At 43.1% G+C, this 20,220-nt stretch overlaps 2 protein-coding genes across 2 annotated transcripts in view; one reads left to right on the forward strand and one right to left on the reverse strand.

Annotated features, from left to right (window-relative positions):
- Nucleotides 1–1,963: 1,963 nt before the first annotated feature.
- On the forward strand, nucleotides 1,964–2,650 carry SFT2D3 (SFT2 domain containing 3). The gene has a single exon (XM_059822931.1). The coding sequence runs from the start codon at nucleotides 1,964–1,966 to the stop codon at nucleotides 2,648–2,650; it is 687 nt and encodes a 228-aa protein (XP_059678914.1).
- Nucleotides 2,651–6,265: 3,615 nt separating this feature from the next.
- The window catches only part of WDR33 (WD repeat domain 33), a 72,108-nt gene continuing 58,153 nt past the window's right edge, over nucleotides 6,266–20,220 (reverse strand). Inside the window, exons 18-23 of the mRNA XM_059822389.1 lie at nucleotides 15,397–15,499; nucleotides 14,658–15,120; nucleotides 10,884–11,050; nucleotides 10,662–10,754; nucleotides 9,680–9,865; nucleotides 6,266–6,905 (exon numbers count right to left, since the gene is read on the reverse strand). Of these exons, the coding sequence (XP_059678372.1) occupies nucleotides 6,673–6,905; nucleotides 9,680–9,865; nucleotides 10,662–10,754; nucleotides 10,884–11,050; nucleotides 14,658–15,120; nucleotides 15,397–15,499 (1,245 nt within the window). The 3' untranslated portion in view covers nucleotides 6,266–6,672. The remainder of the gene's footprint in view (nucleotides 6,906–9,679; nucleotides 9,866–10,661; nucleotides 10,755–10,883; nucleotides 11,051–14,657; nucleotides 15,121–15,396; nucleotides 15,500–20,220) is intronic.

Below are 20,220 nucleotides of genomic sequence, written 5' to 3' on the forward strand. Positions count from 1 at the left end.
GCGGAGGGGCTGCGAGGCGGGACAGGCGGCTCGGCGTTGCGGCTCCAGCCCCAGCGAGCCCCGGCGGGCAGCAGAAACCCCGCCCCGGCCCGGCCCGGCGGCGGCCCGGGCCCCCTGGGCGTGGGCGGGAGCCGCAGCCCCCGGTGACTCAGGGCAGCCCCCCCCGGCCCCGCGCATACTTTTCCTATAAAGGGAAAGAAATATTGAGTAACGCAGCGGCGGAGCGGGCCCGCCTCCCGGCCGCGGCGCGGGGACCTGGCGGCCCCGGGGCACGGCCCCTGCCCCTGCCCCTGCCCCGCCGCCGAAGCTGCTGCCGGGCTGCCCGGGAGCCGCTTCGCCCCACCGGGTAGTAAACACCTCGGCAGTTACTATGAGCCTGGGAGGGAGAGCGGAAACGCTGACGGTACGGTTTTATCACGAAGCCGTTACCTGGTGTACAGTTATACCTGACATATACCTCATCGATGCAACATTTTTTCCTGTGAACAAGGCGGCCACGCTTCCTGCCTGCTGCGACAGGCTGTTACGCTCCTTGCACATCCCCAAGGCGAGGGGAAAACAACTTTGCAGCGTGTTTTACCCTCAGGGCAGCAGAAGACACGTCTGGAAGGCTATCTTTTAGCAGGCGGTTAGATGGCATCCTTTGCTGCCAAAAGGAAGAGTGATGGTACTGCCTAATGAGGACTCCTCCAAGCATGATGGAGGGGGTAACATCTCTCTCTTCTTGCTGATGATCAAACTTTGTCCTGAGCACTTAAAGAGTTTTGTATTCTCTGACATAATACATATAATGTATCCATGCTAAAGCGATCCACCAAATGGAACAGGAAGCTTCTGCCCAAAAGCAATTTCAGACTTTATTTGCATCTTGTAAGGGTATGATGCGACTCACCATTGCTACGGATATTGTTGCAAGCTTGGGACTGATGATGGAAACTCTGTGCTCTCTTGTTTCCTGGTGTCCAAACATATCATTTTTCAGCCCTGCAGTAAACATGTAGAATCATACGTGTTAAATTAGCAAATGGTATTTTTATTACTTATTTAAACCAGGGTGAAGAATTGAGTTAGAAGTTCTTATTTTGGTTTAACGGTTGGTTGAGAAAAGGGTAATGGGTAATCTGATTAACGAACAGCCAACAATTTAACAGATTTGGCTGAGTGCACAGTAATAAAGACAGGCTCTTAAGTCATTCTCTGCGTCTCTAGTCTCTCCTGTTGTAATGGTTTCTGGGTGCCAACAAGTCTCCACTTTTGCAGCTCTCCTTTAGAGAAAAGCAGAGATTACTCAGACCGAGTGTGAGGAGGAGACTCCAGGTGCTGCCAAGGGTGTTGGGAGCAGCATGGCCCAGGGCAGCGCTCGGCCTAGAGCTACCTCCCAGCCAGCCGGCCGTCGCCCCAGCCAATGCTTCCTCTTGCCTCCTATGCCCCGTGGGGCTACCTGTGCGCTGTATCAATCTCAAGTATCATCTTTCTCTTACCAATCTACATTTTGAATCTGACACCATCTTTCCAGCCGCTGAAACCGCGAACTGTTACCGCTCGCAGCTGCCAAGCCCCTTCAGTCTCTTCATGAGGAACAGCTGAAGCGGGCCCTCCCTGCAACAGCGACATAACCCCCCGCAGGCCGCCTCTGGCACACCCTGCCTAACAGGCTTCCCCGCTCCTTCTGTCAGGCAAATCTGCCTTCCCTTTAAAACCACGAGAACGCAAAAAGAAGCAGTAACAGATGGCAAAGCGGACCCGCGCCGCCGCCACACGGCAACTGAGGGCGGCGCGGCGTACCGCCTCAGCCCCTCGCAGCCCGCCTCAGCCCCTCGCGTCCCCACGCGCATGCGCGCCGCCCCACGTGAGGGCGGGCCGCCGGAGATGGCCGGTAACCCGGATGCAGCTACTCCGCAAGATGGCGGCGGGGCGGGCGGGCGGCGCGCTGTAGCGCCCGCGAGCGGTCCCCGGCCCCGCCATGGCGGACCTGGGCCGGCAGTTGCAGGAGTACCTCGCGCAGTCGAAGGCCGCTGCTGCCGGCGGCTCCAGCACGGCCTCCGCGCCGCCGCCCGCCGGCTGCTCGCAGGAGGAGGCGGGGAGCGGCGGCGGCGGCCTGGGGGCCTGGCTGGGCCCGCTGAACCCCTTCCCGCCGGGCCGCGGCGCCCCCCCCGCGCCGGCGGCGCCCGCATCGGGGCCGGGCTCGGGCTGGCCGTGGGCGGCCGAGGCGGACCCCTGCCTGCCGGGTCTGTCGCGCTGGCAGCGGCTGGCGGGGAGCGGGCTGTGCCTGCTGCTGGCCGCGCTCTGCTTCGGGCTGGCCGCGCTGTACGCGCCGCTGCTGCTGCTCCGCGCCCGCAAGTTCGCGCTGCTCTGGTCCCTCGGCTCGCTCTGCGCCCTGGGCGCCGCCGCCCTGCTGCGCGGGCCCGCCCGCCTGCTGCGGGAGCCCAGCCGCGGCTCCCTCCTCTACCTGGGCGCCCTCGGCGGCACCCTCTACGCGGCGCTGGGGCTGCGCAGCACCCTCCTGACGGCGCTGGGCGCCGCCGTCCAGCTGGGCGCCGCCGCCGCCGCGCTCCTGGCCGCGCTGCCCGGGGGCGCCGCCGGCCTGCGCCGCCTCGGCGGCCTCCTCGGCGCCGCGCTGCGCCGCCGCGGCAAAGCGCTGCCGGTGTGAGCCCCGCGCCAACGCCGCCGCCGCGGGGGGAAGGACCGGCCGCAGCCCGGCGGGACTCGGACAAAGGGACTGAGGGACTCGGGCTGGCGCTAGCCCAGGCGCGGGGCGCGAAGACACCTCTGCGAGGCGGGGATGAGGATGGCGCCGTCGTACGCCGCTTCTCTTCGCCTCCTTCGCGTTCCTGCTGGTTTTCCTCGCCAGTTCTTGAGCAAGAAAAGCAGCGGCTGGCACCCGGGAACGGCGGCAGTGACTCTAAGCTCGTTTTGCCGTGTTCAGGTGTAGCGGTGTTGGTGCCAGCCCGCCGAGCCGTCCCTGAGCACGGGATTTTGCCTTATTGCAAAGTCAGCTTGATAGCCATGGTCTGGAGTCTCTCCGGCTCTGGGTGGGAGCTGGCAGCTTCCCACTTTCCTACCTCCAGTATAGGACCATGTGGCTGCTGCAGCCTACTTCAAAACGTGAGTGAGATTACAGAGCCGATGAAATGTAATTATTGACTTGCCCGTTACATGAAAAGCGAGTATCTTACGGCTGAGGTGCGTAGGGCGGGCTGATGGTGAAACACGGAGACTTTTAGCAAAATCTGGTCAAGTGTAGGGGTAAACGTTCAAAAATGCTTAACTGCTATTAACGTTAACTCATTCTTGTGCCAACCCTTACACTCTGAACACATCGTTTTAGTCGCTGTATGGTGCAGTCATCAGCCACCTCAGACCAGTGGTGAATACGAATATTATGTGACACTGAACTGCATTTCTCTCTAAAAAGCATCTTTAAAATACCAGCCAGTAAGTGGAACAAACTTTCCTGGGGCTGTGGGTCACAAAGACTACCTGTAATTGTAAGGGTATTCTTCTTGCATGACGACGCTAGGACGAAAGGTGCTAATCTTAACTAAGAGCCCTGGCCTTTGCAGGTATCGCTGCCTTACAGGTAGCAGATACTTGGGCTGTAAAAGGGTAGCTTCAGCTCTTAGAACTTTATTTTTTATATATATTTTTTTTTACTCTCTCAACTTGGGCAGGAATTGTCACAGCATGACCTTCAGAAATAGAATTTGCTTCAGAATAGATTTGCTAGTAATTAGAGCCTGTTTCAGCTAGCACAGCTCTGTTTCAATGCAGAAACTAAGCAGCCTTAGGAAGGTGCTGATTTCAGGCTGAGAGTCCCTGCTGAGAGCTTGGTACTTCAGTCTGGGCTGTATGCTGCACTGCTGCAGATAAATGGGACTACCAGGCCTAACCTGCTCAGAGCCTAAGCGAGTATCTCACCGAGTAGATGTGCGTCATAGAAAATAAAGCCAAACACTGCAATATTTATCTGCTATCACCACGTAGGGTTTAGCGTATTCACCTAATACTTGCTCTGAATTAAACTGAAATTGTTAAATGGGAGGACTTAAATGTACATAGATCGCTTTAATAAAACTATTTGTGTACCAAATGTCAGCGTAGACGTTCCACTAATGGTCACTTTTTTCCTTAAAAATGTAGATCAGCGCTAATTAGTTCTCTCATTTTTACAACTTCTAAGCTATAGTATATAAAATTAATTTTATTCCTAACAGCAGTATCAAATGAAACAAATCTTAGACAAGGTGGAGCTGTAAAGTAGGAGGTAGAGCATAAGGATTCTACATGCAGCACTGGTAAAAGAACTTTACCTGAAGAGTACAGAAGTATATTCCCATTAAGTAATTTTATCCATTTTCCAGCAATAGTGGGTCACGGTATCATGGACTGGGAAGCTGCTTCTGTCTCTCCTGCTATGCTGTCACCTTCTAAGATTTTATACAAAAGTTAGCTAATTATCCCATTTTCTCATGACTTTTTGTGCATGTTCCATGATTGTGGAATATTTCAAAACTTACTTAATTAAAAAAGCTGCCCATTGATGAAGAATATTACTTAATGCCAAGTACCATAGTGGTTTAAGGAGTTAACGAATCATCAGAGGAAAAACAAGCATGCTCCCTTCTGCCTAGATCGAGAAAGCTGGGTTTCCTATTGTTGGGTGCACTCTGTAACTTGTGTTGGTAGAGGACTGTGGTTTAATTAAGGGCTAAAGCTTGTCTTCTACATCACATATTCTAACTATTAGACAAAAGAACTTTCAGCACCTTAAAAATGTATCATCAAGCTTGGTTAAAAAAAAAAAAAAGAGGGCAAGCTTTCCCCATTGCTAATGATTAAATCATTGGTACATATCCTTAAAACTTCAGGACAGATCCTAACTCCCAGATCTATACCAAAAGTGACCAAAGCCCTTCTTCAGATAGAGGTAAAAAGCAATTTTCATTTTTTTTCTCTCAAAGGAGAAACTGTCATATCAGGTGTATCTCAGCTGTTTCCCAGTTAATTAAGACCATTCTGTTTCTCTAGAGCCCCATGATAAGGATTTTATAGGCTAATGATCAGAGTTAATTACTGTAATTTTCAAATGCCATTTTATATACTGCAAATTAAAATCTAAGGGAAATAACCCTACTTGTGACTGACTGAACCAAGAGAACAGCAGTTAAGCAACTGTGCTTTGATCTCTTTAAATAAGATAGGTCATCAGGCCTTAAGCCAGTCTGTAGTATATTCGACTGTATGAGAAGTCAGATAAAATAGCTGCTGCGTACCTTTACGTTGTTGCAGTAGCCTTGTCAGCTATAGAACTACATTGCTATATTATTCTGAATATTGTAACATGAAATTCAAGGCGGGGGGGGAAGCCTGGTAGCAATATTTTTCATTAGATGTTATATCCTATACTTCTAATGTAGGGCCTTCCTGAGAGCTGGCTTTAGAATACGTACTTAGGTGATAAAATTTTCATTGAGTCTTTAGGTATTAAAGGAGTCTTTTGATAACCTGATGACTGGAGATGATTAATATGAATGATTTATGGGGAAAACAGAAACTTGTGGTTGGTAAGCAGCTTTATTATGAAATGTGGGAAATGGGAATAACCCCTCCTCCTTATTTCCCTCCCCTACTAAAACTAGGAAACAATATCCTAATGAAAAAGATACTTAAAAACTGTTAAGATGAAAGTGATCAACTATCGAGGTTTGCACTTCAGCATTTGAATGCACTAGACTCTACTGAACACCCATACCTTGAAGCAATGTGTCCTACAGCCATTGTAAAACATATGCATCCATATTAATCAAGCTGCTAAACTTTCTCAATTTCTATAAACAGATGCTGTTTTGAAGAAAAATATTTGACTTGCCCAGGTGAAGCGTAGAATGACAGTATTTGTCATGATGCCTATTTTGCTAGCAGTCCAGGTTATAACTCACACTATGTCTATGACAACTTTTTCTAAATGGTGTTCCACGTTTTTCTCTTTCAGGACGGTAGACTAGCAAGCAGCGGTGATTTCCCGTGTTTTGGAATTTTAACAGCAGCACCACTTGTAATCTGTAGACAGCTGTGGCTAAAGGTGACAATGCAAGTTCTCTATACATGATAAGCAAAAAAACTAGGAATCGGCTATTAGTATTTTAAACAGCTGAGTTTTCAGGAGGTAGTTCTGTTGCTCCATCTGATGCACAAGTTTGCCTAAAGACAACCCTCTTTATAATAATAGGTGAGTAAAGAATCACACACTGTGTTGATTTTTTGATAATTTTTGCGCAAATTACATTCTGTATTCATACAAAAACAATGCAACTCTTCTGACAAACTGTACATATAGAAACAAGTTTCTGTCTGGAGGTGAACTGAAATCTGTGGAGGTGCTCCATGTCTCAGAACACTTAAAAAAAATTCCAGCTCTTCACAAAACAAAGTAGGTAAAAGAAGGTGAGGAAAACGGGTGGAGAGGACAAAACAGAAAGCTAGCTACAATACTGCAGCTAGTAGCAGTTGATTGATCTAGGAAAAGACCCTTGTTAGGAACTAATGCACATTCAGTTATCCCAGTTAAGAATCCAGGTTTGTGGTGTTGCAGGGTTACTTTATGAGTCCAGAGTAGCAGTCTGTTTAAATATTGTCCGGCAAGGACTGGGCATGACCCAGTCAAAGCCTCTTCTATCGGCCTCTTCCACCACCCCTAGAAGCTCCTCTTCTTGATTGACCAGAGTTCATGTTATTTCCTCTTCCCCAATTACTTCCACTCCTTCCTCCTCGAGAAGGGTTATTGCCTCCTGCAGGGCCTCCACCAAAAGCTTCATCTCTGTGGAATCCATCATGATGGTCTCCATCTAAAGAACTAGACCTCCCAGATTTTGGCGCTCTCTGTGAAGGTCCTGAATTTCCTCGTCCTAAAAATGAAGCACAATCAGTTACTGATGTTGAAGTCTAAGCCATGCCTCTTCTCAGCCATACCATATATTTAGCTAGTTCTTCTGTGGTATAATCATTCACAGACCAAATGTAGTCGAGACCTGTAGTTTTATGCCTCCTACCTCTATACGATTTTTTCTCACATAGAATTAGTGTCTCCATTACGGTCCAGAAGATGAACAGCAATCAAGGAGATTATATTCGATACAGTCAGCAATTGCTTAAATGAAGTTAGAACTGTGATAGTCATGGTGTCCCCAAAACTACCAGGCATATCCGATTCTTACGCTTCAACACCATCTGGGGTTCTCTCGCAAAATACCATTTTTTTCCTAAACAACGATATTGCACTGATGGATCAGTTGAGGCTGGTGGTGATGACAGTGAACAACATTACTATTTTGTTCCATTTTTTACTAGAAATAATGGAAAAATGCTCTATTTTACTACTAACCAGGAACATAAACTACATGAGCTCTTACTGCCAGGAACAGGATTTTCTACTTCACACAGATCTTTTTAGTACTGATATGTAAATGAACATAAAAAACCCTAAAGTCATTAGCTCAAAATAACAAGGAGTCTTTTGAAAAAAATTAATGGTAATGGTGCTTTATGGAAACGCGCTAACAGCTAAATTAGGATATTTTTGCTCCACTTTAGCAACAGTGATTTTTTGTTGACTCTGCTTGGTTCTGTGTAAAATAGAGACCAAATTGTTCCACAGAGTTTACAATTCGTGAAGTTTTATCTTCAAATGACTTTACCAATACAACTGAAGGTGACACAGCCCACATATGAAAAGGTATTGTTCATGTTTTGTTTATCAGGCTTTCTGCTGTTGCTCTGAACTTTCTCTAGTACATTAATGAGTTGTCTAGGCACAAGAAGTGTGGTAGTTAACAATTGTTTGGACTTCAATAAAGAATCTGATAGAGTTACCAGAAATTATTATTGAAGCTGGAGATGGAATCCTTACAGATTTGCGAAGATGCTGGCTAAATGAGAAACGCAGCATACAGTTTCGAAAGGAAAAATATTGATACAGAGGGAGTTTACCAGCAGAGTTTTATTAAAAACATCTGTGAACGAATGATAAAACCTGCTGTTAATACAACACTGGAAATACAGTCCACGCAGAGAAGGACCAGCATACAGTTAGAACTAAGCAAGCATCAGGACAACAATAAGAGAACTTCAATGAAATTCAGTGGCATCAAAGACAAAGCTGCACAGTAGAGGTCCAACAACAAAAAATTCAACTATAGGCTGGCAGCTCAGCATTTAGAAGCAACTGAGAAGGATCTTTGTCACTGATCACTACCTAACAGTGGGTAGGCAATACGAGGACATGAAAAAAAAGACAATTTTAAAAAAAGACAACGGCAATCCTGAGATTTAGAAGAAGGAAAAGGATCAAGAATTGGTGCAAGGCTAACAAGATGATTGTGGAAATGGCATACACAGTAATAGGCTCTGAACCAGCTAGTAACGCCAGAAGAATGTATTTTGTGGGTTACAGTAGTTGCATGACAGTGCCATGTGACTGTTTACTAGTTTTAAAGAGGGAAATGTGACATCAGGAGCTATTAGGAAAGAGTGGAGAAAACAGAACAAAACCAAGTGAACTGTAGAAATCCATGGTTAAACCACATCTTAATAGCGTGTGCAATTCCTAGTTACCCTGTTTAATTTACAAAAGGATAAATTAAAACTGAAAGGAGTATATACAGAGTAATAAGCATAGTAAAAGATACAGAACAACTTCCCAGAGAGAACAACTAAACAGATCAGAGCTCTGACTTGGAGAAGAGCTAGTTCAGGCTGGAAATGGTAGAGTTCGATGCAATCAGAGTTGGCATTCAGAAATAATAAAGATCAACTTTCAACTGTTCCAATTAAAACACAAGACATCATCGAATGAAATTAGTGAATGACAGGCTTAAAACAAGAGTAAAACATTTTCCTGCCTTTTAACGCATAGTCTACTGCAATTAAGTTTTAGAGCTCTGTCCATGGATGTTGTGGATGTCAAAAGTTTACATGATTCTTAAAGTAATTAGAGAAACACACAAAAAGTAACTGTCAAAAGCCATTAAATATAAAACCAATATTTCAGTAAGTCACTGAACTACAGATCTTCGTAAGTTTAGAAAGCATTTCAGGGACGTATCACTACAGACTTACAGTGTTCTTAACACTCTTCCCTCAGTACCGGCTACTGGCTATTGTTGAAGACAAGCTACTGAGCTTTATGGACTTCTGGTCTCATCATGGAAGGCCGTGCTTACACTCTTACAAGCAGAGAACTCATAAGGAAAGACTTAAAAAACGTCAGGGTTCATTAAGTCCAACAGAATGGAGTCTGAGACAACAAAGATATTTGAGTTAAAGGATGCTAGCACAAGCATGAATATTAACAAATAACTATTCTGAAAATTAGAGGGGGAGAAAAGCTCTTAACAAGAGTTTTCCAACTGAAGTAACAGGGAGCCAAAAACTAACTGCTTTTGAACAGGGCAATAAAGAAGAGGATTATATGATGCTGGAGAGAAGATTTGGATTTAATGTCCCAGAAAATCCCTCTGTTCTTGTGTTCCTATAGAATTGGTCTTCAGCTTCACAGCTGGTAAGATCAAGTATTTACCAGTTCAGCTTTATCCCCTCTGAGTAGATATAGAATTCTGGATAAGCCTACTGTTGAAAAATGTGCTGGTGGTACATAAAATTTTCAGTACAAAGGGCTTTTTACCTTTGCCCCTCTCCTCTGGAGGTCCACCTGGAGCATCCATTTCTCTGTGGTCAGAGGTCCCTGGTCCATCATGCCAGGGACGTTTACGTGGTGGCAACGAGGCCATGTCCATGCCCTGGAGCGAAGAAGAACGTTCTCTGTTAGCTGGAGAATGCCCGTCATGAGGAGGGTGATCTGGACGAGGACCTGAGCATGAAGAGAAAAACCAGGATAATAAGTAATGTTCATCTGATCATTATTGCTCTTTTTTGAAGGCAGTCACATAAATTTACATACTTTCCACACTATTTAGCACACAATTTTTAAGTTAAAATTACATAAAGCTTCCCCTCCCCCCCATCCCAATAGCCAAAAAAGCAAACATTAGATGAGTAAGTTGTAAGAAAGCTAATGGTAAAACAGGTTTGAAAGATGATGGGAAAGAAAGTGAGATCTGAAGTGTTCATTTCAGTATAAAATATTTTCATACATTTTAGAGACAATCGCATCTTTATTTATTCATGTGTCATTTGTGCTCATTTTTTCCATGACATTCTAAAACTCAGTTTTACCCCATATGCGGTTGCCATTAGTAACAGAAATATTGCAAACAATAGAGAAGATGCCATCCAAGAGAAAGATTACTATTGGCATTAATGTACATCTCAAAAAAACCCCCATGATATAGGCATCAGTCATCCATGGGTGACAACAACAGGCAGTTCTGGGCTGTACAAGAATTAAACTTAAAAGTTTGAGGCCACAGTCTTCTTTTGTTCAGTGAGACAGTTGCATTTAGAGCCAGTTAAGAGCTGTATAGTTAATTTTTTCCTAAATTTAGAAGTCTAAAGAACTATGTTTTGCTTTTCTCGTGGTAAAAGACTGGTAATGAGCATATGAGGTACAGGAAAAAGAGGCGATTTAAAAAAAAAAAAAAAATTGAAGTGGTTATATTGTAGAAGTCTAGTCTATTATCTAAAACAAACCTCATGAAATTTTTTACCTGGTTCTCTGTTTCCATCCCAGGATTCTGGTTTCCGCCCTCCTTCAAAGCGTGGAAATTCATCTGGAGTAGGAAGTAAACCCTTCCGGCCTCCTGAGCAGTAAGAGATGCAGGGGACAGGAGTGAGAAGAGACATTGTATTCATGAAAATACGTAATTTGCCCAAGAAATGTCTCTGCTTCCTTATCCTTGCATTTCAGTGTGGAAGAATGTTCCCCTCACCTCTAAGAGCACCACGACCTCGCCCTCGAACACCATGGTCCCTTCCTCTTGAGTTTTCATCTGGAGAGTCAAAAGCATCATCTGGCCCAAAATCTTCAGGGCCAGGAAAGCCATCTCTCCCCCTGGGTCCCCGGCCCTCATGCCTCGAGGGTCCTCCTCTTCTGAAGCTACAAGAAAGAACATGGTACAAATGTGGTTTTTAGGTGTAATTTAGATTGATAAACTGGAGTCAGCTTCAGTTTAATAATCAACTCATTTCTGAACTGTTTTACTTGATACTGTAGCACATACAGTTACTAGAATGGGATTTGCAGGTGGAAAAGTGCTCATTTTCTGCCTTTGAGCACTTCATTTGTTCATTTTTATAGCTTTCCCCTCCTATCTCCCTCTGTTGATTGTGTTGGTTTTTCATACAAGAAAACTACTGTCAAATATACTGCGTTCGTTTAATGAAAAGGGGGAAAAAACAATCAGTGAGTGATGATAGATAAAAGGTAAGATAAGGAAAAGTATAAGTGAATTTCCCTTAACCGTGGTGGTCTTACTTTCCCCTTCCCTTTTTTCCCTTCCATTTTAGTGATAAAAACAAACTCAAAAAATACAAGCAATGAGAGTCAAGGCTGTAACAAAACATTCCAGCATCTCTTTCCTATTGATTTGGGATTCTTTTGCTAGAACATTCTCTTTTTCATTCCATTCTTCTAAGTTCACAATTTTAGCAAATGAATCTAGATTGCGCTTGGCTCTGTAGGGATGATGATTGCTGAACAGCGTGCACAGTGGCATGCTACAACCTGAAGAGCAGTTTATCCAACTGCAATAATGAAGAATTTTGTTTTGCAGAACGTAGTAATGACACTAAAGTTGATAATTTTCTTCTAGCAAGTACCATGGCATCTTCCGTAATTTGGTATGACTGGGTTCTGCATCTCATCTTAAATGAGTATAGCTCCTCCAGTATCACACTGGGGTTTTAAGAGAGGTCTTCAGAGATAAGAACAGTTCTTAATGAACTGTCAGTGCCATTTCAGGTAAGCCTATAGATGGCTGCATGAATACTAGTGGTTTTGGTTTTTACATCAGCAGTTTAAACACTTGGAGTGCTTGTAAAAGCACATACACGTTCTGTGTTATTACTGCAACTCCAAAAGTGCGCACTGGCACCGGTCGTTACGATTGTCAGTTTACAGCCCAGTTTCTGTGCAAGCACAGGCGAGATGTTTAGGTGGTGCAGGCACACTGGTTCAGGAGTCCTCACGGTGCAACCCCACACTGCTCCTGCCCGCCCCTCAGCGACAGCACAGATAACGTGGACCACTCTTTGCCCATTCACGCTGACCCCCCCACCTCCCCTCTCTTCCCACTGGCCAAACCGTAACCACCGTCATACTCAGATGGTGTTGGCTTTGTGCAACATCCCCTTCCCCAGCTCATTAACGACACAGTGCATCCTATTACAAGCAAAACTTTAGATACTTTTATTTAGAATTTTAACAACATTAACCTTTTAATTACAAATTTAAATATTTTAACAGTAGTCATAACACAATACAATATTTTTAAACTTTTACATTTTTTTTTTTTTTAATTAAAAACAATAGGTCTGTCTCCACCTCCCAGAAAACAAACACAATACAGAGAGGAGGCTGCTGTGCCTGTATAGGTACAGCCGTGGATGGAGGGAGTGCTGCATATGGACAATGAACCATTTTACATTAACCTGGATGATTTGGGAAAACAAACTGAACAGTTTCAGGTACAAATGGTTCAAATAACCACATAGCAATATTGTTTAGCCTTGAAACAGCACAGTCCTCTAGATGTTCTTTAGAGGGCCTCCCATTTTAATACTGACATGGTGTGATTCTGCTTAGCTTGTAAATCACCAAGATTTGCAACCCAAGGTCCTATGGCTAGCAGGAATAGGGCCTTGCCTTTTGTTTCCGGGCAACGTTGTGGACACAGTTTAGTTTTGAAACCTATCATACCTATGCCTGACGTAGCCACAGCTCCTAATACTGTGTTATGTATACCCTTTTCACTTTTTTATATTAGTCACATGTAAAACCCTGCCTTGCATGGGGCTCAGTTCCTGTTTGACTGCTCTCAGATCTTCTTCCTTGAGGCCTAGGACCTTAATGTACAGAACTACACACTGTGCAGATTAGCAGGCAGGAAGAGGCAGGTCTCTGCGGTAGAAGCATCATGTTGATATGCACAGGTAGAGTAAGAACAGGACAGGGATGAAAAGGACGGGAAATTAGAGAGAAACACACATACACACACTTCCCTCTCATGCTTGATCAAACCAGTTACAATCTAAATTCCAAACCAAGTCAGCTAAATGAGTGGTTGGGATTCCTAAGTTCACGTCAGTATCTGCAGTAAATGGCACCTAATTCACCTTCATTCAAAGGAATTCATTGAGTTTGCAAGCACAATAAGACTTTTATAGCCCTGTGCTGATTCCTTTTAAACCAAACTCTGTACAAACACTTGTACTCTGACAAATAGACTCTTCTTAGTTCAGACGTCAGATTTACAGGTCACAAGGTTCTTGGACTCTCTTTCTGAAACCTTTTTAAAAAATCAGGATCGTAATAAAATACTTTCCACTCCCTAAGCTTTTCCAATATAAGATCTGAAAATCTGTACTGAGCTTCCAAAAGTAGTGTCTGCTGTGTCTTTTAGAATTCTATAATGCAGACCATTCAGCTTGGATTCTCTCTATTTTTACTTTTTTAAAATGGCTTTAATTGTTACCTTCTTTTAGTTACAGTTCATTTCTTTTCATACTCTTCACACAAAAGGAAGGTACATCTTTACAGAGCTAGGTAGAAAATAGCTAAAAGAAGAGCTGTATAGATGCAAAGTAAAAGGAATGTAAGAAAATGATTAAAAAGGCAACTAAAACACACAAAATTCACATTATGTGGAGACCACAATATATTTGTACAAGTACACATTCTTATAGAGTTGGTGGTCAGTGAGAGGCTTAGACCTTGAAGGCCAAATTTAACTCAGTTAAACTAGCATAGATCTGGAGCAATTTCGATGACAATTAATCTTGCTGACTTAGCGTAATTCCTCCATATTTACATTGGTAACTAGAAGCAAATTCATCCCTTTGTGATTTATCTGGAAGTTGTGAGCAATGACATGGACATTGCTGTAAATTAGATTATTTTTGAGTTCTTCGCTTGGCATTAAGAAATAAGTCAGAAAGAGAAATAAAATTTCTACAAGCAAAAACATGAGAAAATAGTCTCAACAGTCCAACAGATGCTGTAGCTCTGCCCCTTATATTTGATAGTAGGATCACTGTTCCTGCTCCTTACAAGTATATTACATCTCATTCTACAGTCTCTACAGTCACGCTGTAGTTTGTGACTGGAGACAAAGTCTCAAAATCCACTTCTAGTGTTCAAAAGTTTGTCACTTTAACCTTCAAGTTTCCTCTCAATTTTCATCAAAACGGTCTCAAATCTTCATCCTGTGTCACTGGATCTTCTCTACAAACTTCCTCCCTTCTCTTTACTTACTGTTTAAAGACACGGAAGCTGCTGTGTACAATGACCATTTTTCAAGTTTTCTTCTATTACTGAATGATTTTTATGGACTCTATACTCAGGTATATTAGAGTTTTCATTTCCTTATTGGTTTCCAGTTTATAAATCTGAAACAGATAGACTCCTTAATGAAAAGGAAACCAGGAAGAAAGAGTTCCCTCCATTTACCCTTTAACCCAAAAAAGATGAGTAGATTTATTCTTACCTCTCATCTCGTCTTCCTCGGAACCGTGCATCCTCAGGATCCCGTGGATATCTATCATCTGAAGGTCTCCGTCCTTCCCAAGCACCAGGAGGCCCACGGTTTGAACCCCCTCCTTCAAATTCCCTGTGATCAGGAGGAAAGGGAGGCCCAGGTCCACCTCGTCTCCATTTTTCATCTTGCAACGGTGGGCCTCCTCTCCCCTCAAATTCCCGTAATCGATGGCCAAATCTCTTATCTGGATGGAAGTCGTCACGGAAGTCATCTGGTCGATCAAAGTCATCATGGAAATCTGGGTGAGGTCCTCGTCTATCTGGCATGCCCCTGCTGTCTCTACCATCACCCCACTCCTGGCCACCTCGAAACAACCCTCTCTCAGGCCCATGATCAGGACCACCACTGTTCTGGTCGTGCCTTCTATCTGAGAGAGGGCCCATGTGATGGTTTGGTGGACCACGGGAGTCACCTTGAGGGGAAAAAATCATAGCAGATTTCTGTAACGTTTTCTAAAAACGCTCTAGGATGCTCTAGTTCGTACAGTTCTACAAAGCATACACCATACATTTCACATTAAGTAGCTTTTTGGGGAAACTTCTCTATATTCCAGCCCAAGTCTACGGAAACTTTCATCTCAGCCAAAGCCCTGTGCTCTGCTGTAGCCTTTTCTGTCTAGAGGCACTGCACTGGAACAGCCTCTTTTAGGAGAACTCCTCACAGAAGAACAGACAAGGTATTTAATTACCTTTATTAAGACCGGGTCCTTGGTTGTGAGGGCCGAGACGACCTTGTCCTCCCTGCTGCCCCAGTCCAGGTATCAGTGGTGGAGGACCTGGGTTCTGTCCGTCCTATGAGCATATAATAAGAAAAGGCATGTGAATTGCCATGCGTGAGTATTTTTGCTTTTAAGCATTTTGTAAGGGGGCAAAACAATTTTCTTTACATAAAGACTGCATCTTCACAGGTCTTACAATAGAAACAGCTGATTTTCCAATGGTTTCAGCCTAATTTTTCAGACATTCACATCAGTAATACTTTTCAGTCACTGACTGAGAAACACATAATTTTATAGGAAACTTAGCATTTCAAGGACTAATATTTTACCTGTAACAACCAAAGATGATAAAGCTCATATTCTAGCTGCCTGTTAGAAAAGATGAGGAAACTGTGTATTTGTTTGAAAAATACCAGGTACTTATTTATATGCAGTTAAAGAGCTGCAAAGAGCAAAGACTCCCTTTGCAAATTAACAAAAAAATGAAACAATGAAAAAATAAAAATATCAAGAATGTCTGGACAGGGGGGAACACCACCACCACCATAAGAGAACCTATCCTACAAAGCTTTGTAAACATGGAAATACATGAGTTTCATTTTTAACATGCTGGCAAAATTTGTTTTTCTTAATTCTAATTCTAGGATCAAAAGAAAGTACTAATACTTGGCTAAGCACCAAGAGACGAGTTGTTAATGGGTTATTAAGCAGTAACAGCGCTAAAGGCAGAAGCTGCACTCACTTGCGTTTCTCAAGCAGAAACAGTAGAGTGAGCAGACGTTTGTGTAAGTTATACGATGCCAAAGAAAAAATAAAGTGTGTATATATATATGTCTTTTGTTATTTTCTCTCTTTTTTGTGAATTTTAAACGTTAAAATAATGTTCTTTATATTCAGCTACTGTCACAGACCCATGAAAGATTTCTACAGGTACCACCTTTATGCTGGACCCACGATGGTAACATCGGTTGGGAAATAATGTGGTTGAACTGTCCCATTCTGCCTTTAAACAGCAAAGGCCAAACAAAAAGTCATCATTTGGGGTTTGAACTGAAAGGGGGCAGGTACACAATTTACACTGTAGCAATGAGATCCAAGAATAAAAACGTATTGTTGTGAACAAGACAGAGTTGAAACTTGCAAGATTGCTATACAAAACCTTCCTATGTTGACATCACAAAAAAAAAAACCCAAACCCACACCAAAAAACCCTAAACACCTAATATTTTTTTTCCTAGACATGTCTAATACGTAAGATTTAGACTTGGCCTTCATATTGGCTTGTAAAAAACCCTCCAGACGCAGGTAGTTTGTAAATACTTAAAAACCTATACTCCATCACTGTCACTGTACTCATAATTACACTGCTTAATCTCTCCATGAATCAAAGTTAAAGAATTTTAATGCTCTACATTCATTTTTTATAAAAATTACCTTTTTTTTTCCTGGTTTCAGAGAAGCAATAAGTTCATTTGTGTATTTTTCCCATCATATCTTGAAATACTGCTTTTAAATTAAACATTTATATTCAACTGCAATATAGGTGATAAACAAAAAAAAGCACACAAGTATATACTACAAACATCACGTTTGCATCGAGTAATTTTGTAAGGACTTTGGGAAAAAAGCAACATAAAAGGCCTGGTCCAATGCCTATTAAGAAACCCCAAAAAATACTTTCCTAGTGACTGAATGTTGACTTGAGTCCAGAACAAATTAAATTCCCTGACTAGGTAAGATCCAGCTATCGCAGTGCTTCTGCCATTCTTGATGAAAACCTTGCTAGAGTGCCATTGTTCCTCATATATTTAGCACGTGCTTACTTAAAATAACCTTTATTGAACTTCTTAAATTTATGCCACTAGTGTTTAACCAAAGCAGCAGTTTTTAGCACTCACTAAATGAGTTTCCTTAGCATTTAACAAAAACCTCCGTTCCAAACAAATCACGCTTTGACAAGATCGGAAGACAGAGCCGTAACACTGCCTTTTCACAAGCCTTTCATTTCAAAATACATTCCAGGCCCCAAACCAGGCTCGAAACTGAAAAATGTGTACGTACAGCTCAGGAGATAGCGCACTCAAAGCTGTAAAAGGCCTTGCGCACCCCGCGCCCCGAGGTGGGTACGCCTGCAGCACCCCACGCCGCCTCCGCCGTCGGCTCAAGGGTTCCCCAACGGGGGCTGAGGTTCTGCACGAGTCAGATAAACTGGTGCAGCAGAACGCAACTGCTCGACGTTAACAGCATATCTGCCCTGTATATGCAAATGGCACAGCTATTTTACGATAGAAGTCTGTATTAACTAAAACCATGCACTGAAGGGGGAAAGAATTCTTTGTATTCACCCAGAAGAAAAATTTGCATTTCTTCTAAAATACTGCACAAGCTCCTAAAGTTTGTCTCTATGCGGACAAGAGACTTGGCCTGAAGTATTCGTACCTCACTCAACCAGTAAGTGAGATGAAATTCAGCACATCTATCTAAAAGGAATGCGAGAAGATCAAATCTAAATTAGCAATAGCAAAAGAGCTCCAAAATACTACTGCTAGCTTGGGAATATTCTATTTATCCATCTGCATTTTAATACCAACATGCCTATCTCCAGAATAAGATTTTGACAATCGTATCTCAGGCAATTTCCTTTTCATAAACCGTTCTCCATTCCGTTTCATGTTTGCAGAAGGTAGCAGATCTCATGTTCAGGAAGAGATGTACATCTCGCCCGCACGCTCTGCAGCAAACCTCTGCTTCCCAATGTGTAGCAGATGCAGGTAAAAGTGGTATCGTACATGGAGATTAACCTTTACTAATATGTATAAATATTCAGCATTGAATGTCACAAGCCCTTGATAAAGCAGATATATTTTCATACACAGTCCTGCTACTGAAAATGAAGGCAGGTGATTTGCACAAGTTTACAGAAGATAAATGTCAAATTCGGAACAAAAAAACAAGCTAAAGCCTATTGTTTAAAAAAGTCACAGGGCTTTTTAAAATAGAAACTACTATTATAGTCATATTACAAAGCAGCAAACTGCTGCTTTTGAAAATCTGTTCATTTTTAAAAGATGTTACCATACTAAAGCTGCACAAGGAAGGAAAAACGGTCAAAAATACTTTGTCTTTTTTTAATACCTGTAAAAGACTTCAAGACAGCAGTATTCACTGAAAATAACCAGCCTCCTGTCAAAAGCTACTTACTGAATTCTGACCAGAGCGTTAACAGCCAGGTCAGACAAGGACAGCCCTACACATATATGTAAACATATACAAACTTTTATACACACACAAGCTTGGGAATTATTCTCAGAGCAGAAAAAGTAGTCTCCCTGGGATAGCAATGAAAAACACTATGCTGGTTTAAGTTAGATAGTTGTGGAACCAACTCTCGTTCGCTTAACTTTGATGCTTTTGAAATCTCAGCAATAGTGTCACATTAACGGACTTCTGGAGGGAATTATTGCTGATTTGTAAGGAAAAAAGCATTCAAATAAATCCACAATTTGTAGGCCACTCCGCCTCAATCTGAAATGGAATCACTGAGCTTAAAGCTCATTTCAATATGTGATTGGTACTGGACTACACACTAAGGACTATACGCATACCTGCCTAAAGCTTTAACTAGAAACTATTGAGTGCACAGTCTGAAAGACTTAATTCTGTTTAAAAAACCCCACACATTTTTTAAAATTGAGTAAGTAGAATTTTTTTCCAAACATCCCCTTCAAAATTCACCTTAAGGCTGAAGACAATCAGGAGAAATTTTAAGTACAGAATCAGTGCCATACAAATAGGAACTTGTAAGAGCTAATAAATACAGAAAGCTCTGCATTCTCTCTGGTAGATCAGAAGACAGAAGAAGCCTGTTACAAAAGATGCTGAAGAGGGCAGAGCAGGTTGGACTTTACTGAACCAGACTTAATCAAAACCTGACTTGATTCCTGCAGAATTAATTGGTGCATCTATAAGCGACAGTCTCCAGTATTGCAGGTCAGCTAAGCGCAAGCATATTGCTGAGCTGGTGAACCCTCCTGGAGCCGAGTGCCAAGGCAGCACGGCACAGGGACATCTCCTTGGCAGCGCAGCGGTCAGCATACATCCAGGCCACGCTCAGCGGTTCCAGCTCAGTGCTCAGCCTACCAGGCCTGGGCTAGTCCTACACAAACCCGTCCGATAGCCCTGCTCCCTCCCGTGCTTCTCGGCAAATGGTGAACTAATGAGTTAACGGTGTACAATGCCAATCTCTTAACTTGTGCTCCAGAAAGCACAAAGGCGGCTAAACGATTTCTATGCCAAGGTCGGAAGCAGGATAGCTGTGTTCCTCTGCGCTTCGTTTGAACTGGTAAGTTCAGCCAGACCTAACCTGATTCCAGGTGCGTCAGCATCTATGGTAAGTGCATCCCATAGTTCAGATTAACTACTCTGGGACAACTGAGAGTTGGCAGTAACTTGCTTTAATTAATACATGTGAGTTTTCTTATGTTCAGTTTGCTTAAATTCAACTTTCATCAGTGCTCACCTACTCCCCAGGAAATTCCCCATTTAAGACAGTTCAGTGTCTTTACATTAAAAAACTGGAGTTTCTCTTAAAGTTACATATTTTCATAGCAGACTGATTTCTGTACCAGTATTTCCTATAATCCCTTTTCTACAGTTTCCTCTGCTGTTTCCAAACCACGTAACTCTTTTCGTTATCATTTAAGTTTTCCCGAGGCCTCAGTCCGGCAAGTACACCGAACCTCCGGCCTCTCAGCTCTTGCTTTGCATTTCTACCGCATGATGGTAGCGTTCCTA

This window comes from Gavia stellata, chromosome 11 (genome assembly GCF_030936135.1).
Source record: "Gavia stellata isolate bGavSte3 chromosome 11, bGavSte3.hap2, whole genome shotgun sequence".
Lineage (NCBI taxonomy): Eukaryota > Metazoa > Chordata > Aves > Gaviiformes > Gaviidae > Gavia > Gavia stellata.

Bases quoted from the DNA above. Each gene is read 5' to 3' on its own strand.
- SFT2D3 (XM_059822931.1), top strand. From the start codon at position 1,964: ATGGCGGACCTGGGCCGGCAGTTGCAGGAGTACCTCGCGCAGTCGAAG.